This window comes from Equus asinus, chromosome 10 (genome assembly GCF_041296235.1).
Source record: "Equus asinus isolate D_3611 breed Donkey chromosome 10, EquAss-T2T_v2, whole genome shotgun sequence".
Taxonomy (NCBI): domain Eukaryota; kingdom Metazoa; phylum Chordata; class Mammalia; order Perissodactyla; family Equidae; genus Equus; species Equus asinus.
In genome coordinates this window covers 32,929,949-32,955,990 of record NC_091799.1, presented here as the reverse complement: position 1 = coordinate 32,955,990, position 26,042 = coordinate 32,929,949, and the positions used below count along the sequence as shown (strand labels likewise).

At 42.4% G+C, this 26,042-nt stretch overlaps 1 protein-coding gene across 4 annotated transcripts; it reads right to left on the bottom strand.

Moving 5' to 3' along the window:
- Positions 1-1,387: 1,387 nt before the first annotated feature.
- PTGR1 (prostaglandin reductase 1) lies at positions 1,388-25,777 on the bottom strand. Of its 4 annotated transcripts, none has more exons than XM_014834491.3 (10): positions 25,516-25,777; positions 23,962-24,074; positions 22,483-22,528; positions 21,490-21,546; positions 18,399-18,566; positions 15,024-15,141; positions 11,774-11,929; positions 8,498-8,606; positions 5,056-5,174; positions 1,388-2,028 (listed from the first exon to the last, which is right to left on the bottom strand). In XM_014834491.3, exons 2-10 carry the CDS (start codon positions 24,065-24,067, stop codon positions 1,918-1,920), a joined length of 990 nt encoding a protein of 329 aa, XP_014689977.1. In that variant the 5' UTR covers positions 24,068-24,074; positions 25,516-25,777; the 3' UTR covers positions 1,388-1,917. The 4 variants fall into 4 exon arrangements, with proteins under 4 accessions (XP_014689977.1, XP_014689976.1, XP_070375103.1 ...); XM_014834490.3 differs by having other exon boundaries at positions 23,962-24,077; positions 25,516-25,655; XM_070519002.1 differs by lacking the exon at positions 25,516-25,777 and adding an exon at positions 25,212-25,348 and having other exon boundaries at positions 23,962-24,077.
- Positions 25,778-26,042: the final 265 nt, after the last annotated feature.

Sequence of the window (26,042 nt, the reverse complement as noted above, 5' to 3'; positions counted from 1 at the left end):
CCTACCACAGCATGGCTTGCCAAGCGGTGCCATGTCCACACCCAGGATTCGAACCGGTGAACCCAGGACTGCCGAAGCGGAACGTGCGAACTTAACCACTGTGCCACCGGGCCACCCCCTCACACATTTTTAATTATTATTTTTATAGAGGTCACATTGGTTTATAATATTATATAAATCTCAGGTGTACATCATATTTCAGCTTCTGTAGAGACTGCATCCTGTTCCCCACCAAAAGTCTAGTTGCCGTCTGTCATCGTACATATGTGCTCCTTTACCCTTTTCACCCTCCCCCCATCCCCTTCTCTGGTAACCACTAATCTGTTCTCCATATCTGTTTCTCTTCCACATGAGTGAAGGCATACAGTATTTGTCTTTCTCTCTATGACTTATTTCACTTAGCATAATACCTTCAGGGTCCATCCATGTTGTCACAAATGGCAAGATTTCATCTGTGTTTATAGCCGAGTAGGATTCCATTGTGTATATACACATCTTCTTTATCCAGTCATCAGTCGATGGGCACTTAGGTTGCTTCTAAGTCTTGGCTGTTATGAATAACGCTGCAGTGAACATAGGGGTGTGCATATCCTTTCAAATTAGCTCACACATGTTTTATTTCCCCTATGTGAGAAGGGACACAGAAGGGTTGGGATTTTTATTTTTTAATTGTATGTGTAATAGTGGATAAATAATTTGTTCCTAAGATTCAGAATTCAAAAAGTACAAAATGTTATACAGTGTCAAGTTTTTCTCTTATCCCCATCTTTCAGCTATTCCTCAGTTCTCTTCCCTGGGGACAAACCATAGTATTGCAGTTTATTACACACACACACACACACACACACACACTTTCCCCCCATTTTTTCATTGTACTGCAATTTAACACTTCCTCCGTTTGATGGCAGAATTGATCAAAAGAATTGGCATCTTTATGCTACTGAATAGTCCTGTCCAAGAGCAAGGTACCTTTCCATAGTTCAGGTCTTCTTTTGTGTTCCTTAGTAATGTTTGAAAGCTTTCTTCATATAAATCTTGCACATTTTTGTGCAATGATTATTTCTCGTGTAATCATAAGCAATAGGAGTGGTAATCTTATGACTTCAAATTCACCAATTTCTGCAGGGAATAGCTCACACTTATTGAATACCTAATATATGCCAGGCACTATGCTGCTGTTTTAAATAAATGTATAATATGGGTATGAGGCAGATGTTACTATCTTCAGTTTATAGAGGAAAAATCATAAGTCCAAGGTCACAGAGACAGTAAACTTTTGGACCCCAAAGCCATTATTTTCTACCATAACCCAGAAGGAGCTGTAGGAGACAGTGAGGTGACTGGCTGTTGTTCCCTAGGAAATTTTAATTCTCTGTTGCTAATTACATACCACTTAAATGTATTTTATTAGGTTGATCAAACTCATTACAATTACTATTTCTTACATACTGAAGGCAGTATACATTTTTTTATTAAGGTTATGAAAGTTAACAACCTTGTGAAATTACAGTTGTACATCATTATTAGTCATGTTGTAGGTACACCACTTCACCCCTAGTGCCCTCCCCCCAACCCCCTTTCCCCTAGCAGTATATGTTTTTACAAAATGGTTAAAAAGAAATTAATCATCCAAATAATCTCCAGATTCCATGTGCCTTTTTTTTTCTTAAGATTGGCCCTGAGCAAACATCTGTTGCCAATCTTTTTTTTTCCTTCTCCCCAAAGCCCCCCAGTACATAGGTATATATCTTAGTTGTAGGTCCTTCTAGTTCTTTGTGGGGTGCCACCTCAGCATGGCTTGATGAGTGGTCCTAGTTCCACGCCCAGGATCCGAACCAGCGAAACCCTGGGCCGCCAAAGCAGAGCACCCGAACTTAACCACTCAGCCACAGGGCTGGCCCCTGATATGCCACTTTTTTATGCCTTCACTATTGCTTTCCCCAAATTTTCTCCTTTCAGCATTCCCATAAATGCAGCTGGCATGTTTTCAAATCCTTCAGTGATGTGTTCATGGTACTGGATTTTACCCTGTATTAAAACAACAACAAATATAATAGATTAATTACATATTCTGCATGATACACTCTTCTCATCCTCGCAACAAATTTATCAGGTACATCATGGGACACTTGGAACTGTAAGATGGTAGCCCTGTCCTCCGTGAGCTTATAGTCATTTTGGGGGCACAGTCACACACACAGTGTACGTAACATTACAAAGTACACACAAGAAGGATTTAATAATAGGCGTCAGATCACAGTATAACAATAGGAGAAATGTCACAAGGGAAAGTGATTAAGCAATTTCTAAGTAAATTGTGTGGAAAAGGTTAATAAAAGTAATGATCTTAGAAGAGGTGGAAGTCGAGGAAGAAAGGGGTATCCTTCCAGGGTATTTATTATCTCTTTTAATCCTTCCAGTAGCCCAATGAGGTAGCACCGTTGCCTCCATTTGACCACTGAAGAGGCAGAGCCCGTTCAGGAAATGTAAATACCCTTGCAGTCTAATCATTGCTCCTCCCTTCAAGCCAAGATTCTTTCAACACGTGTTTAACATTCATTTAAGAGCATGGGAGGGAAGGGCTCATTCAGAGAGGAAGGCTTTTCATTTCTCTTTCTCCCACAAGGCACAGTCTGCTAAGTGGAACTAATTCACATTTTCAAGTTTGTTCTTTTGAAGGAGTCTTATGTGGAGACCTGTGTTACCTGATACCATTTTTTCCTAACGTTTCCCAGTGATGGTTTGGTACCATTATGGATTTATGGAGGGACTATTTGCTTGAGGTCACTCAACTAGTAAGTAGGGAAGCTGGGATTTGAATCCCTCACTCGAAAGCCCCAGCTCATTCGTACTCTTGAAGAGGCAAAGAACCTGGAAAGTGTCAAAAGCTATAACCCAGTTTAAAGGTCAAAGCAGAGCATGAAAATATAAAATGTTAATAATATGAAAAATTAGAGTATAGAACACAGGGTATAGGAACTCTTTACCATCTAATTTTTCTGTAAATTTAAAACTATTCTAAAATAAAAAGTGTATTTAAAAAAGGGAGGGATGAGGAAAAAAAAAGCAGATGAGAGAGAAATTAGAGTGGCTCACTAGTTACTTAAAACAAAATTATAATTAGGTTCACTTTGTCAGAAGGAAGCAGTAGGGACACCAGCCCAGTGGTTTCTTGTTGTCAGCTGTGGTCACAGAGGGTCTAGATTCGATTTCACCAACAGGGACAAAGAGGCTACACACTGGGAACTTAAAAACCATTCAGCTCTTCCCAGCTCTCCAAATCCAGCACAAATCCAGCACTCCAAGTGTTAGACTGGGAAAAATGCCAAGCTCCAGTGCCTGCCAGTGGAGCAATCTATTTCTTTGAATTGGGAAATGATCATAAAGCCAGGAATTAGGAAGTGTGATACCACTTTTCCCCTCTGAAACTAAAATAATGCACTTTGGTTATTCAGATTTCTGCTGACTGAAACTCTACATGGTGTGAGGTGGGAAAAAGATCACAACGCAGGAGAAAAGGGTTGGCTTCCTCCTCTGATCTAAAGCCATGGCTGTAAACACCTGGAAGAGTCACCGCACAAACAGATGCCCCTCTAACATTCATTCATTCAACGATATTCATCTAGTGCCCACATTGATTCAGACACTGTTCTGGGTGGGGACATGTCAGAAAACATTGCTGCCCTCGGGGAGGTTACATTCTCATGGGAGGGTGATGGGTGATAGATATAATAAATAAGTGAATTGTGGTATATATTATGTTAAAAGATGATAATTTCTATAAATTAAAGTAAGGAGGATCAAGAATGAAGGGGGGGTTGCAAATGTAAAAAAAAGGATCATTTAAAAAGTTGCCTCCTTCAGAAGGCACTTTTTTAGCAAAGATTAAAGGAGGTGAGAGAACTAAGGCAGCCACAGTGGGGGTGGCGGGTGGGAGGAGGGATTGGGCAGAGTGAGAAAGGGGGTGAACACTAAGAAATGAAATTAGAGAGGTAACGGGGGCCAGATCGTGGATAGCAGTGAAGGTTATTATAAGCACTTTGGATCTACTCTAAGTGAAACAGGGAGATTTGCAGGGTTTTGAGCATAAGAATGACAAGGTTTGATTTATGCTATGTGTTGGGAATTGTCTGCAGAAGCGCAGAGGTGGGAAGCCAGACAGAGGCCACTGCAACATCCAGGCAAGACGAGACAGTGGCCCAGAGCAGGGTGGTAACCATGGAGGTGGGAGAAGTGGTCAGATTCCATATGTATTTTGAAAGTTGAGGCACAGAACTTCCTGACCAATGAGACATGGCTATGAGAGAAAGAAAGGAATCAAAGATGGTGTCAAGGTTTTTGGATTGAGCAACTAGAAGGGTAGAGTTGCCATAACTGAGATGGTGAGGTCTGTATATGAAGCCAGTTTGGCAGGAAAGATGAAGACATATTTAGTTTTTGACATGCTAAGTCGGAGATGCGTATTACACATCCAAGTGCGGCTGTTGAGCAGTCCAGAGCTCAGAACAGAGGGCCGGGCTGGAGACAGTTAGGAGCTGTCAGCATACTAGTGACATTTAAAGCCAAGAGCCTGGATGGGCCAACTAAGGGCTAGAGAGCAAGTGAATAGAGAAGAAACAGGCCCAGTGACCATGCCTTGGGACACTCTGTTAGGAACCTGGAGAGAAGAAAAGAAGCTGGCAGAGGAGTCTGACGAGGACCAACCAGTGAGGAAAACCAAAGTGTACCAAAGAGACAGTGATCACCTCTGTCAGATGCTCCCCACAGCCAAGTGAGGCTAAGAATTGACCACTGGAGTTCACAATGGGAGGGACATCGGCGACCTTGAGAAAAGCAATTTTGGTGGCATGGCAACAGTGCAAAAGCCTGCTATGTGGGTTTAAGAAAGAGTGGGAAGAGAGGAACTGCAGACAGTAAGTGTAGACACTTGCAGGAATTTTGTTATAACGGGCGCAGTGAGATGGCCCTGTACTTGCAGTGGAAATGGAGTCAACAGCATCAAAAGGGAATAAGATCTCGTGCGCAATTGCAGGGAGTGGCTCGGGAGCCCCTTACCTCCAAGACCCATTTCAGCAAGTCTTTCAGAGCCTTCTCGCGGACTTCTCCTTGCCAGGTGGTGACGATGAACCCTTCCATGCGGAGTTGCTGATAGATCATATTCTCTGGGGGTGGGCCTGTGAAGAGGAGAGCACATTTGGGCAACAGGGTCCAGGGTGGTAGCCATGGTGAAAACATGAGCAGTGCAAGTCGCGTCCCTGTCCTCCTAGTGCCTCCTTTTCCATTTCCTCCACTCTTTTCTGATCCATGGGGCTGCCCACAAATCAACACGCACTCTGTGGTAGGCAGAATAATGGCCCCCAAAGATGTCCATGCCCTAATTCCCAGAACCTGTGAGTATCTTACCTTACATGGCAAAAGGGACTTTGCGGATAGGATTAAGTTAAGAACCTTTAGATGGGGAGATTGTTCTGTATTATACAGGTGGGCCCAATATAATCACAAAAGTCCTTGTAAGGGAAAGAGGGATGCAGAAAAGTCAGTCACGAAAAAGTATATGATGATGGAAGTAGAGAGCATAGAGAGAGAGAGAGAGAGTTGAAGATCTTATACTGCTGGCTTTGAAGATGGAGGAGGGGGCCATGAGCCAAGGAATGCAGGCAGCCTCTAGAAGCTGGAAAAGGTAAGAAAAGAGACTCTCCTGTTGAGTCTTCAGAAACAACACAGCCCTGCCGCTCAATTCTAGATTTTTGACCTCCAGAAGAGTAAGTCAATAAATCTGTGTTGTTTTTTTCTTTTTTTTTTTTAAAGATTTTTTATTTTTTTCCTTTTTCTCCCCAGGCCCCCCGGTACATAGTTGTATATTCTTAGCTGTGGGTCCTTCTAGTTGTGGCATGTGGGATGCCGCCTCAGCGTGGCCTGATGAGCAGTGCCATGTCCCCGCCCAGGATTCGAACCGCCGAAGCACTGGCCACCTGCAGCAGAACGCAGGAACTTAACCACTCGGCCACGGGGCCGGCGCCAAATCTGTGTTGTTTTAAGCCACTAAACTGGTGGTAATTTGTTAGAACAGCAATAGGAAACTAACACACGCTCAGAGTCCTTGCACTGACCGGGCAGCCAGGGAATGTTCATCCCTCATGAGCCAGAAGCAAAGCCCACCAGAAACTTCCCAAACAGTTCTGTGGAAGAGAAAGAGGTCTGAACATGTGAAAATGGTTCTGTGCTACTCAAGGATGAATACCCTGATATTCCCAATACTTCGCATGTTCTTCTTTATGGTTTAAAGCAGTCGCTCTATGGCATAAACCTGACTTTTCTGCATCCCTCTTTCCCTTATTTCCCTTCTGTTCTGTTCTCAAAGCAGATGCAAAACTATCGTGCACCCCTGGCCTAAGAGCCAGTAAGAGAGAAGAGATCAAGAGGCTCAGCAACTCCCACACCTGCTCCGGCCCTCGCCATTTCAGGATATCAAGAGTTAGCCTGTGGGGGCTGGCCCCATGGCCGAGTGGTTAAGTTTGTGCACTCTGCTTTGGTGGCCCAGGGTTTTGCCGGTTCGAATCCTGGGCGTGGACGTGGCACTGCTCATCAAGCCATGCTGAGGCAGCATCCCACATAACACAACTAGAAGGACCCACAACTAAAAAATACACAACTATGTACCAGGGGGCTTTGAAAGAAAGAGGAAAAATAAAATCTTAAAAAAAAAAAAGTAACATTAGCAGTCAGAAAAGTGGGGCTTCTTTTGGTCCTGAACCAATAGAAACTGAGGCAAGATAAGTGGGACGTGAGTGACATAAGAGAGTGACACATCTAAATGCTAGATTGGTCTTCCAGAAAGAGTGCTTCTTCAGACAACCCACACCAACCATATCTCTCTTTGCTTTTGGGGCTAAGGATTGAATCCTCATTTCCTCCTCTTGGAGGAGGAGGCAGGATTGTTTCTGAGCTTGTCCACCCTGATGGGAGTGCGGGTTTCTTTACTGAGAGCAAAAAACAAACGTGGCATTAAGGTTGGGGAAATAATTACTTGCCTCTGAGCTACCCTACCAGTGAAATATGTTAGCATTTCTGGAGATCAGAGCCAGGGCAGAATCCCATCTGATTACAATGGGATGGACATGGCCAGCTGATATCTCAAAGACCTATCTGAGCAGCTGAACTTCCAAAGACTAATTGTTAAAAAGACCGGATCAAGTTACTATAGCCAAAATATTTGGCTCTACCTAACTGGACTGCAGTCAAGAAAATGTATCCTGGAGCTTTGCTCAATTGGCAGGCAAAAGATTTCCCATGATTCTAGCTTAGCATCAATTAGAAAAATATAGGGAAAAAGAGTTCCTAACAGTAAGATTGCCAAGTGCGTCTGGAGTTTTCTTCTGGGAGAAGGTAGCGTCTTGGATTTTTCACAGCCCAAGAGGGGATCTACAAGTCGTCCTTCCTTCAGCCCCTTCCACCCTCACCCACCTGTCTCGGTGCAACTGTGGGAGGGCTAGAAGGTTTCATTCCCGTGAGTCAAGCCCATCACAGGATGAATAACCAATTTGTTTATGGTTGCCTAGATCCTGATGATAAACTGGAAGATTCCCTTTTTGTTCTTCCTTCTCCCCTTTTTGGATCACAGGTAAATCTGTTGTCTCACCAACAGCTACAATTTCTGCACAGAATTGTAGCAGAAAAGGACTCTGTATGAGGAGTTTGGAAGACCTGTCTTTGTTTTGGGTTTGTCGCTATTAGGATTTGAAGAGTCTCTGGTCCTCTCAGCCATTCATCTCCCCATTTGTAAATTAAGAGGCCTGTGCAACCTCTCTCAGAGGACTGGGGTTTAATGAATATAGTTCTCTAGTTGGTGCTGCTTTTGGGCGTCTGTGGTTGTGGAGGTGGGAAGGGGTGGTCTTGGCAAAGGAGAGGGGAGGAGGGGGGATGGAGGGAACGGCAGGGCACGGGAGAAACAAAAGAAGGACAATCAAGGAATGGAGGGGAAATGCACACTCCTTTCTTTTTTAGTGGAAATTGTCAGTTTGGTGAGGCCCAGAGGCCCTGCTGCCCTAGGAAGCACTGCCCACGACTGTCTGAAGGCAACGGCAGCCTGTTTTTTCCTTCACCCACATGGTCACCTTCTACCCATCCCCCACACCGCCAGCAATATCCCAAATATCCTGAAGAACCAGCCAGACCAAGGTGTTCTGTTTCTTAATCAAATCATGGCTGTCTTTTACAACATTGCCGAAAACAATAAGTAAAAAACTAAAACTTTTAATAACTGTAAGTGTTTCTTCCATATTTTCAGATCCTGTTATTTCTCTGTATCAAAATCTAATATAAGATGATTTAGCACAAATATACAACATTATATATTATTATTTTAATAAATACTATTTCATCAAGAATATCAGGAAATCTTTTAAATATCTTGATAGTCATTGGCCTATACCCTATCTGCAAATCTTCTCCTTGTCCAGTCTTCCCACATCTGTGACCATGTGCATGTGCTCATTACCTGGGGGAAGTTCGCCAGTACGGTTATATGTAGAGATGGCCCCACATATGGCAATTCTTCCGAATTTCTTCATCTGGCAGATAACAGTGTTTGAAAACACTCCACCTACCTAAACAGACAAGCCAAAAAAACCAAAAACACTTTAGCCCCGTGGCTAGTGGTTAAGTTTGGCACACTCCATTTTGGCAGCCTAGGTTCGGTTCCCGGGCATGGACCTACACCACTTGTCTGTCGGTGGCCATGCTGTCGTGGCAGCTCACATACAAAAAAAGGAAGATTGGCAATAGATGTTACCTCAGGGTGACTCTTCCTCAGCAAAAAAGAACCGAAAATACAAACCGTAAATAATATAACAGTAGAAGATTCAGGAGAATCATTAAGTGACAATTATCATTTCACAATAAGTGTTTTAGCAGCAACACCACTAATTAGCACAACAGAGCAGAAAATTGCATTTGGAGAAAGATCTTAGAAACTGAGTATTTCCATTTGACTGGAGGGACATACATTATATAACTTATAAATTTTACTTTGTTATATTTTGGGGTTCTCTGATCAATTCAGTAATCTCACTGCCTTATCTAAAAGTATGGAAAAATACTCAAGAGGCATTTAAAGAACAAAATTACAGGACACATTTTCCAATTTCAAAAACTGACTACAAAGCTATATTCATCAAGACAGTGTGAGAACAGAAATGTAGATCAATAGAACTGAATTGAGAGTCCAAAAATAAACCCTTACATTTACAGTCAACTGATTTTCAACAAGAGTGCCAAGACAATTCAATAGGAGAAAAAAATAGTCTTTTTGACAAATATTGCAGAACAAATGGATATCCATATGGAAAAGAATGAAATTGCACCCCTCCCTTACACTGTGCACAACAATTAAAATGCACCATAGACCCAAATGTAAGAGCTAAAACTATAAAACTCTTAGAAGAAAACACAGGACTAAATCTTTGTGACCTTGGGTTAGGCATAGCCTTCTTAGACATGACCCAAAAGCCCAAGCAACAAAAGAGAAAACAAATTGGACTTCATCAAAATTTAAAACTTTTGTGCTCCAAAGGACACCATCAAGAAAGTGAAAGACAACTCACAGAATAGGAGAAAATATTTGCAGACCATATACAGTTGATCCTCGTTATTAGTGTATTCCATATTTGCAAATTGGACTACTTGCTAAAATTTATTTATGACCCCCAAATCAGTATTCACAGAGCTCTCCTTGGTCATTTGCAGACATGCACAGAGCAGTGAAATAGACACAAAGTTCTCAGCCAAGGTCAGACAAAGCCATGGCTCTGCCTTCTTTGTGAAGCTCTCATACAGAGATTACCAGTAGGGGGCAGTGCAGAGTGGTTCAAGAAGCTTCCACTTTGGGGCCAGTTGGATGGGGTATGAATCCCAGCTCTGGGAGGATTAGTTAGTGGGGCGCCTCAGGCAAATTACTTAACACTTCTGAACTTCATTTTCTATTTTGTTAAATAAAGAAAATAGAAGTTACCAGGAGGAGTGGTTTTTAGGATTTAAGATTGTAATCTATGTGAAATATGTGCATATATATATACATACTTGCCCTAGGAGCAATGGTTCAGTGTTTGTGGTAACTTTATAGAATGTAACTACCAGGAATACTGAGAATTGACTATATCTGATAAGGGACTTGTATGCAGAATATATAAAGAACTCGTGGGGCCGCCCCGTGGCTGAGTGGTTAAGTTTCCGCGCTGCGCTTCAGCAGCCCAGGGTTTCACTGGTTTGGATCCTGAGCACAGACCTAGCACTGCTCATCAGGCCATGCTGGGTGGCATCCCACGTGGCAGAACTAGAAGGACCTACAACTAGAATATACAACTATGTAGTGGGGGGCTTTGGGGAAAAGAAGAAAAGAGAGAGAAAAAAAAAAACTCTTATAGCTCAACAAATTACCCAGTTGAAAAATGGGCAAAGAATTTGAATAGACATTTCTTCAAAGAAGACATACAAATGGCCAATAAGCACATGAAAAGATGCTCAATATCATTAGCCATTAGGGAAATGCAAATCAAAACCACGATGATACATCACTTCAAACCCTCTAGGATAGCCATAATGAAAACAACATGGGGCCGGCCCTGTGGCCGAGTGGTTAAGTTCGCGCGCTCCACTTCAGTGGCTCAGGGTTTCCCCGGTTCGGATCCTGGGCGCAGACATGGCACTACTCATCAGACCATGCTGAGGCAGCTTCCCACATGCCACAACTAGAAGGACCCACAACTAAAAGTATACAACTATGTACTGGGGAGCTTTGGAAAGAAGAAGGAAAAGTAAAAATCTTAAAAAAAAAAAAAGAAAACAGATAGTAAGTGTTGGTGAGGATGTGGGGAAATTGGAATTCTCATACATTGCTGGTGAGAATGTCAAATAATATCTTGAGGAACTGCAAAACAGTTTGGCAGTTGCTCAAAATGTTAAATACAGAGTTACATATGACCCAGCAATTCCACTTGTAGGTGTATACCCAAGAGAGATGAAAACACATGTCCACACAAAAACTTGTACATGAATGTTCATAGCAGCATTATACACAATAGCCAAGAAGTATAAATGACTCCAATGCCCACCAACTGATGAATGGATAAATAAAAAGTGATATATCCATACAATGGAACATTATTTGACCATAAAAAGGAATGAAGTATTGATACATTCTACAACATAGATGAACCTAGAAAACAAGCTGAGTGTAAGAAGCTAGTCACAAAAGACCACTTCTGGGGGAAGTGGGGAGTGACTGCTAAGGAGTACAGCATTTCTTTTGGGGATGATGAAAATGTTCTAAAATTGGTTGGAGTGATGGTTGTACAATTCTGTGACTATACAAAAAACCATTGAATTCTATACTTTAAATGAGTGAATTAATTCAATAAAACTTTTTTTAAAAAAGACATATGCACTTTCTTCATATATTTTATTTATTTATTTTTTATTTTCTTTTTCTGCTTTTTCTCCCCAAATCCCTCCAATACATAGTTGTATATTTTAGTTGTGGGTCCCTCCAGTTGTCCCATGTGGGACACCACCTCAGCGTGGCCTGATGAGCTGTGCCATGTCTGTGCCCAGGATCCGAACCAGTGAAACCCTGGGCTGCCGAAGCGGAGCGCGCGAACTTAACCACTCAGCCATGCGGCCGGCCCCTCTTCATATATTTTAGATGGAAACGCCAGAAGTATATTCCTTTTAGAGTACTTTGTTAGTAAATCAGATATTAAGTACAATTTGTACTTACGTTATCAAAATAACAATCATATCCATCAGGAGAGGCTTTTTTCAAAGTTTCTTCCAAAGACTCGACTTTCTTGTAGTTAAAGGCAACATCAAATCCAATCTTTTTAAGGTAGGCAACCTTTTCGTCAGACCCTGCTGCTCCAACAACTTTGCAGCCCTAAATGAGGAGAAAAATGGAAACCATTTATAAGCCACATGCATGGACCAACTCCACCCTCCTAGTCTAGAATGGTCAGGTTCCCCAGGAACACCCTCCTGGGTGCTGAACCACATATAGGAGGATACCATAATGGGTCAACAGGCCCCAGAGGTGAAATTAGTCCCTGAACTAGCCTACAACCCAACCATAACTTCACCTTCCTTTGAATACCCAATAGATCTCTCCTATGTTTGTGTGGTTTATAGTTCGTTTCAACCTGCTGGCTTGACAACCTATTCATTGGACTCTTACTTTAGTTTTGGGCTTCTCTTCCCTTGCAATGACTTGTGTGCTATCTGTGGGTGCAGTGGTTCTTGACTATAATTTTGGCTCAGTTCTGGAACTCTCATATCAGACAGCCCTCCTGGTAACTGTCCCCTTATTCTTTGATTTGGCCTAAAGCATTGGACTAGATGCTGCCTAATCATAGAGGAACTGGAGAGCCTTCTGAAAAACACTTTCAGGAGGAGACTAGAGATTGTATTGGTACATAGAAAGCAGCTCTTCAGAAAGGTCTGATATTATTGAAAGCTCTGAATGTATTGTGAAGACCAGAATGTGAGCCACCGTGCACTTTCAATTGGGGAGAGACCTTTGGGTTCATGCATGTATCTGCAAACAATGGCTGCCAGATACTTTTTCCATTCGTACATGATCCAAGAAAAAATTTTGCAAAAGCTCCATCCTTTGTCCTGTTTTCCTTCTAACCTTATGCTCACATAGGATGATCTCATTTACTCTTACGACCTCACTGTCACCTTCATGCAGACGATTCCCTCATCTGTTAACTCCAGCCATGCCTCTCTCCTGAGTTCCCAATTAGTATTTCCAATAACCTATGAGAGTCGTCACTTGGATCGCCTGAGGGACCTGATAATCAGTGTGTCTAAAATGGAATGTACTTTCCTTGCTTCTTACTTCTTATTCCTCTTCTATTCTCTGTTGTAGTAAATGATACCACCCAGTTATCCAAACCTGAAAAATGTGGGTCATAGGAGATGCTTTCCTTTCTCTCACTATCCACATCCAATCACCAGGTTTTATTCTTTTTTAATTTTTTTACTGAGGTCAAATTGGTATATAACATTGTAGAAGTTTCAGGTGTACATCTGCATAATTTGATATCTGTATACACTACAAAATGATCACCAAAGCTCTAGTTACCATCCATCACCACACACTTGACCCCTTTCACCCAGTTCGCCCACCCTGAACCGCTTTCCCCTCTGGTAACCACCAATCTGTTCTCTGTATCTATGAGTTCATTTTGTCTCATTTGTTTGTTTTGTTTCTTTTTAGATTCCACATGAGTGAAATCATACAGTATGTGTCTTTCTCAGTCTGACTTATTTCATTGGTATAATACCCTCAAGCAGGTTTTATTTATTTATTTTTTGCTGAGGAAGATTCTCCCTGAGTTAACATTTATTGCCAATCTTCCTCTTTTTGCTTGAGGAAGATTTGCCCTGAGCTAACATCTGTGCCAACTTCCTCTATTTTGTATGTGGAATGCTGCTACAGCATGGCTGCTGATGAGTGGTGTAAGTCTGTATCCGGGAACTGAACCTGGGCCACCGAAGTGGAATGTGCCAAACTTAACCACTAGGCCATGGGGCCAGCCCCAAAGCAGATTTTATTCTTTTCTACTGTATATTTTAAAATCCTGGCTCTGATCTCCACACTCCACTGTCAGTGCATGACAATTTTCATCTGAATTATTCTAAGAGCCTCCTAATTGGACATCTTGTTTCTAGTATTGTGTCCCTAGAAACTATTCTCCTAGCAAGGTCAAAGGGATTTCTCTAACATGCAAAACTAATCACATCACTGCTTTAAGGAGTAAGCACAAACTTCTTATCATGGCAGTCTCCAGTGGAGTTTCTAAAAGAATAGGTTTAAGGGTAAGTCCTATCAAACTTTTGAAATAAAAATCACTTCTAGTTTTAATAAAACATTTAAAATTTCAATCTTGGAAATATTACTAATTCATTTTGTAAGTCTAGCATAACCCAAAGCCAAACACTGGGTGAGTTCAGAACAAAAAACTTTAAACCAAACTCGCCTATGAATATAGATGCAAAAATTCCATTTAAATTGTTATCAAATCCAAAGGGATAAATCCATAATATACCATAGGTAAATAAAGCTTACTCCAGGAATGCTAGAATGGAAAACTAATGTAATTCATTAACTGCAAAGTTAACTTATAAATGCTGAAATGGCATTTGATAAAATTCAACATCTATTCCTATGTATTAATTTACTTATTGAAATAAATTCTCCCTGCAGCCTCTATGGTAGCCTCATCTCTTATTTGTATTCCAAGTTCCCAGTAGCACTGGAGACCAGCCCGAAGCCTTGGCTGTTGGTTGTAGCCCTGTACTCATCTGTATTCCTCCTAACTCTTTTCCTAGGAACTTCGTCCTGAATCCTGCATCCCAGCCTCTGGCAAAAGATCAGCCAAACCAGACTGCCACTATGTGATACGTCCTGCCCATGTGTGAGCTGCCTGCTGCCGTGTACCCTCACCATCAGATCAGATCTCTTCAGCACAGGCACCTGCCCAAATCAGAGCCAACTTTTCTGTGCCCTGGGTACCTCCCAGGGGTTAGTTCCCAAGCCATGGCCCCACTGCTCTGGGCTGACTGCAACAGCCTTTGTAGTGGGGCCATGTGGGTGATGACTCTCTTTGGCTGATCTCAAGTCCCTCCTTCTATGGTTGGTGGTAATCATGAAGGAAGGAGATTAAGCTGTAGCAAGAAATGTGCAGTAAGAACTCTGAAAATAGTTACTGCTTCCAATCTCACTACTCTAGACAGAGGCCATTTCTGGCTTGATACCTGCAATGTTATCAAATAATGTTCAGGTCATGTTTGCTAGACCATTTTCCTCATTCTCCCCATTTCTCAATCATTCCCAGTCTCCGACTTCTAAACAAGATCCACTAGAGTAAACTCTCTGAGGCTACGGAAGGTCTGCTGTGTTCACTGTGGCATTTCCAGCGCACACTGTGGGTGCCGGTACATGTTTGTTACTGGAGGAAGACACTTACCTTCAGCTTAGCTATCTGTCCCACAACAGAGCCCACTGCTCCCGCTGCTGCATTAACCATCACTGTTTCTCCACCCTTCACACCACAGATTTCAAGTAGGCCAAAGTAGGCTGTTAGGCTGAGGGAAGAAAATTAAGGACATGTGGATACATTTATAGCTTTCCCCTATAAATCATTCAGATATACCCTGAAGGCCTTCTCAGTAGCCCAGTGCCATGGGTCCAGGTAAAAGACAGAAAATATAGGAAATGAATATTGCCAACCACTAATAGTCCACCTCCTCTTTCCCTACCCCTAGATAGGAATAAAGATGGTGGGAACTAGGGAGGGATGGAGAGTTGGCTGGAAAGGGGCTACCCCAGGCCAAGTCTCAGGGGCAAAAGAAGATAGGTTTCTCCCTAAATTTTAGGGATCCAAGAATAGAGAACTTGTGCCTCATTCCCATTTAAGTCCTAGGGAGATGGCGAGCTTCATGGGGAAAGCCTCCACGTCATCAGGGTGCCAGAGCCACAGAGCAGGTATAATGTATGAGGTATCCAGGCATGAGAGGGTCAGAGAGAAACACCTTGAGTTTTCCATGGCTCCAAAGGTATGGAAGAACTCTTGAAATTTCCCCATCTCACCCCAAGTGAGAGGTCGAAGTTAACCTGCAGCGAAAGAACTCCCAGGCCTGCAAAGATGCAGCTCAGACAGTGCTGATGGGGACTCGGTGAAGAAAGCACCACACCGCAGTGGACTGCCAGGCTGGAAGGGGGTGTGGCTGAGGACTCAGTGGGGAAAGTCACACTTTGAGAAGACCAGCATAAGACTAAGATCAAGATCAAGAAGTCGTCCCCTTTCTTCTGACACTGAATTTATGTTACCCCTCGGAGCTTTTACATGAACCCTAGAGGGAAGAAAAAGGAAATTCCGAGTTTTAAACCTGAAAAGATCTGAGAAATCACTGCGTTTAACTGAGGTTTTATTTACTCTGCCAGTCGAGATGAGGGCTTGAGATAGAAATGAAGTACAGTAGTAGAAAAATTTTAAGTTACATTTTTGCACTCCTGAGTCCGAGCCCATGAAATCTATATCCATTATGGCGATTAGCAAGCCACTTGTAAAAATTCAGACAACGTCGTGTAAAGTTATTTCTATATAAAACAGAAACTACATGTTGGCATAACTTAAGCTTCCTCAGCCTCTGACTATATTTGGGGGCCCATTAGAGTTGGGCATTGATGGGAAGGCGGTGAAAGGCACAGACAGCACCTTTTCTGAGGAGCCAAGTATTGAATATTCCCTTAACGCAGTTTTTTTCAAAAGATGGATGGAGCACCACCTGCGTCAGAATCACCTGAAGTTTTATTAAAAACTTAGATTCCTAGGCCCCACCTCAGACCCACTGATTCAGAAATACTAGGATGCACAAATCCGAATTTTAATGAGACTCTAGGTGATTCTCATGAATACAAGCAACTGAGAACCAGCACCTTAATGAATGCTGATACCAGAGTGTGCTAGGCAAGTTAACCTAACTCCAAAAGAGAAGCAGAAGGTACACTTTCTGATTGTGTCCTTCCACCCACAATAACCAGTATCCCTTCTCCCTCAATCTCCCTTCTAGATATTTCCAGAGTCAGCTTTTAATTAGACATAATGAACTAAGATACACAAGACCTTTCCCAAACATTACCTCTTTTTAAAAATAAAATAGAGTTAAGATGGAGAAGCCAATGGTAAAGAAATCCTAGAGGGAAAATTAAAGGTACACTTTGGACTAAGTGGAACTTGATAGAATCAACAGGTTGGAGAGCAAAACACGTGAACTCTTTGAGCTTAACTGAGAAAGCAGAGGTCCCTGGTGAAGGAAAGAATGCAATACTTTGGGGGGAACATTAAATCTTTGGAGTCTGAACAGCTGAAAGACACCCTAGGTTTCAAGGTTCAACTTCTTTCAAAGTCTATAGCAGAAGTTCCAGCATTCTTGAAGGGTTGACCCATCCCATTGGTAAGTGGCTCATAACGGCAGGAATTCTCAAAGGATGGGTGGTGTGTTGTTGGAGGCTAGTAACATGGCAAAACTCCTCCCCTCAGTCACTGGGAAACCACTCAATGGTGTAAAGCTGATGGTTTGGAGTGGGAGTACTGTCCTTAGGGGCTCGGAAGAGATGAGTGAGAAATATACACACAAATGAATAAATTACCCTCTGTTACAGGATTCAAATCTAATATTTTACAAACTATTTTCTCCCCACCTAAGTCACAGGAGACTTGCTCCGAGGTTTCCTCATGTCTACGTTCATGCCCATGCTCCTACACTTGGCTCACAATTTACAGAGAGCGATGGGACAACAGAGTGGGAGGGAGACCTCTCATTGAGAGGGTACAGGCAGGCAGGAAAGACCAGGAAGTGCTGTAAGACTGCTTAGTGCTCACTAATTGAATGTAAGACGGTGTTAAGTATCCTCTAATTTCACAATGTTGTCTCTTGGCTGTGGCAATTCTGAGGAGTTCAGATTCTGTGCAATATGAACTTGGGGTGTATGGTACTGGTGTTTGCTAGAGGCTGATTGTTTGGGGTGTATGTTTCCATCTCATTGTTTAGAAGTCTTTCAAAGTGGGAAAAAGAAAGGGAAAAGGAGAATGGGAAGAAGGAAGGAAGGAATAAAAAGATCACACAACTTAGAGAAAGAAAAGAAATAAATGAATTCTAGGCTAGGAAAGTTTTGGGGACTCCAAAAGGAATTCAATCAACCTTGCTTCTCCAGGACATAAAAGGAAACTTGAGGTCCAAAGTGCAGCTGGGAGCTGGAGAGCAGACACAGCAGGAACTGACCACGAGTCTTCCTGAGGGATAAGGCCAAGAGACTCTTGAGTATTTTACTGTGCCAAGCTGAGTGACTGAACTTGTGACTCATCTCAGTTATTTAAACTTCAGATCCCCTTACACCTCAGGAAACGCAGATGTGAATAGGCAAAGATGAGGAATGAGGGACGTATAGAAAGGTCAAAGTAGTCAACTCTCTTTCTCATTTTAAACTCTCAAATGGAGACAGAGATGAGTGAGGAGTGAAGCCAAGCCCTTTCCATCGAGAAGAGGAGCTGGTTCCTTTCTGTTGCTATTTACCAGCTACTTGAGAGGGATCGTGCCGCATGCTGCTTCTCACGGGCACTTTCTTTTTGTACCTGAGGGTGTGTGACCTAATTTTCCTTTAGTGCCAAGGCCAACCGTAGTCTACTCTTCTTCCCTTCCTAGTCCCACCATCTTCTCTAATCAGCCCCTGAGCCTATAATATCTGATGTCTCTTCTTGTTGACCAAGTTCTGGACAAACCATTTTGGAAAACCAGAATGTCAGGCATTCAAACAAATGAAATATACCCACGAAACTCACCCTGGCATGCCAACTGTTCCCAGAGCCAAAGACAGTGGTAACGTGTCTGGCCAACCTGTAGGCAGCTTTTCCAGTGCTTTTCCATCAGAAATGGAATGCATTGTCCAGCCTGAATGGGCCAGTACAATAGTTCCTGTTGGAAAGGCTGAGTTTTGACTTTCCACAACTCTGAAAGATAAAGCACATTGAGACATGCGAACCCTCTTCCCTTTCAAGGGAGTCAGGATGGTGTATGGTTAATGTACACAAAACGGCATTGAAGTTGACAGTCCATGATTGAGTACCGCACTGCATCTCTCCATCTTAATTCTTAGCCATTGGTATCTCCTTCTCCTTGAGAAAATATATGAGCCAACAGAGAAGAATTCTGTCAATTGGTCCAGCATTTGTCCCTATTCTCATTCACTTTTCTCTAATCAAGAGGTGTTCATCTTCTGGCTCAAGGTACCCTGAATACCAGCCTCTTCAGTTCCTCAGGGACCATCTTCCTCTCTCTGAATCTTTAACATTTTCCTCTTGACTATCCCTTTCCCTCAGTAAATAAAGGAACCATCTCCTCCTTCTCTCTTCTTCCTTTTACAGCCAAACTTCTTCACTTGATGACCCAATGCAACCTGTCTTCCACCCCCACTAGTCTACTAAGGTCACAACCACCCCCTGGTGCAAAATCTAGTGTACCAGCATCATTCATTATCTGACTTTACCTTTCTATTGTACTCAACCCCGTGGGTCACCCAAAACTCTTCCCCACTGGTTTCCAGCATACTGATTTCTCCAGGCTTTTTGCTTCCCCCTTTTTCTAAGCTGCTCCTTTTCTGTCTCATTTGCTGATTCTTTCTTCCATCATCTCCCACTCTTACCTTTTTTTACTGTCTTCCTCCAGACCATAAAGTTATATAACACACATTTATTTTAGCAAATTAAAAACATATAAAATAAAAATAGCAGTTCTAATACCACAATACAAAGATAACTGCTAATATTTTGGTGTATTTTATGGCAATCTTGATATATTTTTAAGTCTAAATTATATGTATTTACATAATCAAAGTAATTTTATGTGTTTTGTAACCTTATTTTTCTCTCTCAACATTATACTAGTCTATATAAGTTATACTTTTTTTCCATGTTGGTAAGAATCCTTCAAAAACTGTAATGAATTTACATTATTCCCCTATTATTAGACATTTAGGTTATTTCCAGTATTTTTCCTAGTGTAAATTATACTTCAATTAATATTCATAAATATGAATTTATTATTTCTTTAGGTAATAGTTCTATAAATGGAATTACTAGGTCAAAGGATATTAAAACATTCGTAACTCTGGCTGCATATTGCCACATTCCTTTCTAGAAGATTATGCCAACTTCTGCCTCCACCCTTAATGTATGATTGTATCACAAAATTTGCATCACAAGGTATTATCTTTAAAAAAATAAAACTTTGCCAACTCAGCAAACATAAATATATGCTCATTTCTTTGATTCTTAGCAAGAAATGTGTAAGGCCTATACAAAGAAAATTGGTAATGGCCCATAAGACAAAAATGGGTAAGTGGAGAGATATACCTTGTGCTTGGAGAAAAACATTGTAAAGAAATCAGTTCACTCTAAATGAATCTATAAAGTCATCAAAATCCCAATAAAAATTCAAATAAGATTTCACTAAATGGTATTATAACTAGCTAGTCAGTTGGACATAAACACTTCAGTCCTTATTCCAAAATAAAAATTAAATGACTCCAAGATTTAAATGTAAAAATTACAGTATAAAATACTAGAAGGAAACATGAATAAATATTTTAGCCATTTTGGAGGGGAGAATGCCTTTCTTATCATGTAATGAAACCAAGATGTCATAATTACTAATATTAATAATTTTATCACATAAAAACTTTAAATTAGGATTGGGCACAGGAGAAAGATAAACAAAGACCCAAATATTGGCAACACTAATATTCCTAACACACAAGGAGCTTTTACAAATCAATATAAAAGATGAAAAGACCTAAAGGAAAAAGGCAAGGCACATAAACAGCTAATTCAGAGAAGAAAACTGCTAATGAATTTACAAAAAGAATGTGAACACCACTAATAATGAAAGAAATTCAAATTAAACTAAGCATGAAGTATCAACATATTCATCTCAGATTTCCAAGATTGATGGTAAGCAATGGGCATATAGGTATGAGAGAAACAGGTTCTTTAATACCCTACTGGTGGGAGTGGATACCCATACAATCTTTCTGAAGAGCAATTTATCATCATCTTTTCACATTAAAAAATGTGCATCTTACCTACACGACTGACAAACCATAATGTACCACTGAAATTTCACAAGGTTGTAAACTATCATAATCTCAATAAAAAGTTAAAAAAAAATGTGCATCTTCTTTGACCTAGAATTTATACTTCTGAGAATTCAATGTAAAGAAACATTCATCCAAGTGGGCAAAGAATACACAGAGACACGCAGATAGATGCATACATAGTCTTTGCAGAACTATTCGTAGTAGAAAAAAATTGGAAACAGTTGTTATCAGAAGTAGATTAATTAAATGGCAGATAAGAATGAAATAATCTGCAGCCATTAAAAGGTAGGTAGTATAATTATATACTGTCAACCAAAGATATCCATCACATAGTAAGCGAGAAAAAGCAATTTGCTGAAGGGCATTTAATCCCATTAAAAATTATACATATTAGTATGCGTACTGAACAACTTTTGAAATAATAATACATTAACAACAGTCATCTCCAAGGTTCAGATGATGGAGGAACTTTCAGTTTCCAAGATATAAATTTTTATTTTATTTGAATTTTTACCATAATCATGACCTGGATGAATACAATTTTTTTAGTAATTAAAAGTAAGGATAGCAAAATGAAGTTGACATGATGACAATTTCACACCCTTCCCTCCCTGAATTAGTCAGGAAGGGGTCAGACTTCCCAAGTTATTTCCAAGGTCTGACAGTGAGTGAACCACGTGAGCTGAAGAAATTGTAGGAGCAATGGACAGAGAGCAGGCCCAGCAGGAGGTAAACGGAAGACATATTTTCCAAGCACTGGAACAAATGGAAATAACTACCTGGCCACTTGTTGCCCCATCATCACATCACCCTCCTTCAATTTTGTTGCCGCTATTCTGAAAAACAAAAAGCAAAAAACAAAATTCCATTCTTAATACATAATAGCATCTGGGAAAAACGGTCTTGAGTTTCGAACCAAATAGAAAACTGCTGGGGAAGTGTGCACAGAAACAAAACCAGACACAGGAGGGCAGAACAACTGGTGAAATGTGGGAGGAAGGCTGTTATAGTTCTGCTCTGTAACCCCAAAGAAGCATTCTGAGAGGACTTTTCTATAAAATGAACATGAGAATCTTTCCATCATGCTCATTGTGGATGAGCTGCTACCAGTGACTTTAAGAACATAACCCAGACACTGCTGGGTACTTGTTACCCAAAACACTAGCCACACAAAAAGAAATGCTAGTTAACATTTTAAAACATATTTTTCACTTTAGATTTGAATCTAGCAATCAGTTATGAAAAAAAAATGATTTAAAAGAACGATGGCTATATTATTTACCTAGGCAAAAAATTACTGAGAAATTAGTGGCCCATGAAAGCTTTTCTTCCCTCCCCTTGTTTACTGAATACACACATTTGAGTCAACTGCATATTACCTAAATTAAAAGGATACAGGTAAACGGAAGGCAAGAAAATCTACTTCTGGTCTTAGCATCTTCCTCTACCCAAATATTTGCCAGTAGTGAAGTGGACACATTGGAGTTTGGCTTCTTTTTTCTTTTACTTTTTTGGGAAGCAATTCTGGTGAGCAATGAGAGGCAAATTGTGCACATTAAGATAGGAGATGGTTGTAAAATAAAGGGGTGAGGGGAGTTCCCCCCCAAGCTTCTCAGACCTTTGCCTGCAAGAGATGAGCATCCATGAATCCCATCACTGATACCAAAATGGGAGAAATGAGTGTTTTGAATCAGACGGATATTTTAAAAGACTGACTACTTCAAAATAGGGTCCAAAACACAACATAAGAATTTTTAGGAGGAAAATAATACCTCATGTAAGGATCCACGGTGAGGAACAAAGCTTCCAGCAAGACCTCTACAAAATAAAGCATTCAACAGGCAATTAGAAACTGAGGGCCTGGTGCCTTGTCTTTGGCATTCTAAATAAACACAGGCAATCCTTCTGCTTCAGGATTGCCCTTTTGTTTGTACTTTCTATTGAAGAGACAAGAAGGGCTCTCATTTTTGGCTTATCCTAGTTAATAACAATAATATTACATTATTATTATTATTATTTACTCAGCACTCACTCCATGCTTTACATGGATTATGCCATATGATATTCTCAACAATTATCCTTTCCATTTTATTTAAGCTTAGGTTAAGTAACTTGCCCAGGGCCACATTTGTAACTACTATGTTACAGTGCTCACATAATGTTTCATCACAAGCCCCAGTTAGTATTAAAAAATACACGCATTTTGCTGGAGTGACTCTGATGCATGCATTCTCTGAAATTTTGAATCCAAGTCCTGGCTACCTCAACTTAGATGGGGCCCATAACTGCCATGCTTCTTGATTGCATGCCCTTTTCTCAAAGCTTACCTACCTGTAAACACCCCTTACAGATACCCCTTATAATGTGCTCTACAAAGCTAATCTCCAAACATGTTATGGGGTGTGTTGCTATTTCTCTCCCTTAGATTTCTTTAGGTTTATCTTGTCCCCCCATCTCCCCGAAGTGGATGGGAGGCTCCTCAGTGACGAATGAGGGGTTTTCCCTCCTTGTCTGCTCACAGGGATATTCTGAGCTGTGCACAGCTGCTAGGCAGTGCTTACCCCATTGTCATCATCGGGCTACCAGGACAGAGGGGAAACCCTCCCCGTGGTCTGGTGAAAATCATGAAGAACTGCACCCAAGCATGAGTTTCAATAACCAAGAAAAGCAGAGGGATCCCCCAGCATGACATCCAGGCTTCACACAGACAATCTTGAAAACGTCTTTGCGGCAGATTGCAAAATGGCCACAAATACCTCCCATCCCTGTGTGCGGGCCTCTTTGCCACTCCTTCCATCAAGAAGTCTATTTGTCACCCCTTGAATCTGGGCTTGGCTATGTGACTTGCTTTGACATGACATATTAGCAAACATGATACAAGCAGGAGCTTGAAAAGTGCTTGCACATTGGACTTGCCAGTTCCTGCTGCTCCATATCCATGAGACCACTGTGGAAACAAAGCTCAAACTAGCTTGCTAGAAAGGCCACATAGAGGAGAACTGAGACATGCATCTCAGTAGAAAGTCTGCCAACCACTAGACATGTAAGTGATGCCCATCCTAGATTAACTATTGAGCCCAGGTGAGAGCTACAGAAGAACCATCAACTTAACCCAGTCCAAACTGCCAATCCACAGAATTGTGAACTAATAAATGATTGATCAAAGTCATTAAATTTGGGGGTAGCTTGTTATGCAGCAAAATCTAACTGATACAGTCTCTTCCAACTCAAATCTTATGAGTATGACTTACCTCCATTTTTTAAGGGTGGGAGTTCAACTGTCTTCAACTCAAAGTTACTATTAGTAGGGCTGCCTTCAAAGTGCTTCTTCAGGATCCAGGTCTTAGCATGAACCATCCTGAAGCTTCTAGAACACAGTAAACAGGTAGTCAACTGCCGTGAAGTGACTGGATTATTATGGCTCCCTAGTGGAGGCCATACGGGACTGAAAACAGAGAGCAGTGTCTACCCATCATCTACTTCTCATCATTATCATTGAACATCAATCACATTTATTTTGTATTCGGTGTGTTTCTGTTGCTGTGTTAAGCATTTCATATGCATCCTTTGATTTTATCCTCATAACTTCACTATACGATAGGCATTATTATCATTGCTGGTGTGCAGTGTGCAGAAGAGAAAACTGAGGCTTCCTCAGAAATCTCCAAGACCAAGGAAAATGTGAACCGATATAGAAATGCTTCCCAGCCACCGCTAGGGTTTCTGGAGGGAACTAAACAGCAACCTGGCGTGCAAATATTTCGTTTCTCTCTTCACGTGAAGCAAATCCTAAGAAAAAGCGTTAAACACAAAGAGTCGAATAGAAGACCACGCACATCTTTCAGGCGCGTTCTAAGGCAGTCTCAGGAACACCTGAATACCACCAGGGGAGCGCTGCTGCTCTACCCCATTCCAGGCACGAGTCTTCTTTGGCACCAGAGCGGAAATCAAGGATTTGTTTGAGCTTGACCTTACTCCCACATAGAACCAAGACCGGATGATTCCGGCTGCCCTGAGCACATTTGTCTGGGTCAGCACATTTTGCTGGGACTGATCTTCCCCGCATCACATGGGAGCTGTGCCTTCCCCACGAGCTAAGAGGCTGCAAACACGACCGCAGGCGCCGGCGATTTTACTCTGTCCAGGGACCAGAGGCAGGTAAGAGGAATAATTATAACTTGGAATGGGCACTTCTGCTTTGCAAGGGAACAGTCAGGGGCGGTCCGATCCGCAGCCACGCTGTTCCTTCTTGTCTCTTTTCCCAAAAAGGTAAGCCGCTGCGAATTCTGAACTCGCCACAAGTCCAGAAGCCCCCATGAAAGGGGGTCGCCGCAGAAGCAGGCGCTGTTCAGGGAGCGGCCCCCCCCCCCCCCATCAGAGGACGGGGGCCAGGTGCGGTGTCTGGCGCAGGCACACTCGCCCCCAGCTCCCGCCTCCTCGCCCCGCCCGCCTCCGTGCCCTTTAACCGAATTCAGACCCCGACTTTCTTCTCCTTCCCTACTTGTCCCAGTTTTGCAGTCCCGCAAGTTCCGTGGCTTAGCCGCCTCCCCGGTGCAGGCAGCCCTGTCATGCGGCCGAAATGCAGCCAGGCCACGCTCTTCCCTCCAGCACCCGTCTCCGATCTCTCCAAGAACCTGCAGGGCCCGGCAGGCATGAATCGGGACACCTGCTTCCAAGTTTCCTCCAGTGCAAGACCCAGACGGTATTCAGCCCATGGAGAGGGAGAGGAACGCGCACGCGCTCCGCAAGAGGGGAGTCTGGAAACTCAGCGGGAAAGACTGGTGGGGTTGGGGATGTTTACTTACAAGAGTTCGTGGAACCCACCAGCTAGAGAAAGCGGCTGGAATTGCGCAGCACAGTGCCAGGGGCGGAGATTTATTTCCTGCCGCTGAGGGTGCGGCTTCCCCGGGGGCGGAGCTGCCCGGACCCCGAGCGGTCACAGAGGGAAAACCAGGGTCGGAGGAGTGTGTGTGTGCGTGTGTGTACAAGGTGCTTCCGGTAGTAAAAGCCCCCATCGGAGCCTCGCCGGGGCGGTACGGACCCTGCACCAGCGTCCTCACTGGGAACGTGGCGGAAAGATGCTGCGTGGGAGTACTAGCGGTGGCTCACCGCCCAGGCAGGGAAGAGCCAAAGCCAGGGCCGCTGCCCGGCTCTGGTTCAAGGCTGCCTTTGGTCCCGGGCTCCTCCTTTGCCGGGCAGTTCGTCCGGCGTCCGCGCCTCCACCCCCGTGCCCGGGTGCTGGCCCCCTGTCCGCCCGTCCCCGCTCTCACTGGTGAACACCTCTTTTCCTTTCACGAGCCACTTCAAACGTCGCCTCTTCTGTAAGTCCTTC

Coding starts and splice junctions, on each gene's coding strand:
- PTGR1 (XM_014834491.3), bottom strand. CDS start 24,067: ATGGTTCATGCTAAGACCTGGATCCTGAAGAAGCACTTTGAAGGCAGC. Junction 21,547..22,482: donor ACCGTGGATCCTTACATGAG/GTATTATTTTCC, acceptor TTTGTTTTTCAG/AATAGCGGCAACAAAATTGA. Junction 2,029..5,055: donor TGCTGAAATGGGTCTTGGAG/GTAAGGGGCTCC, acceptor GTTTTAATACAG/GGTAAAATCCAGTACCATGA.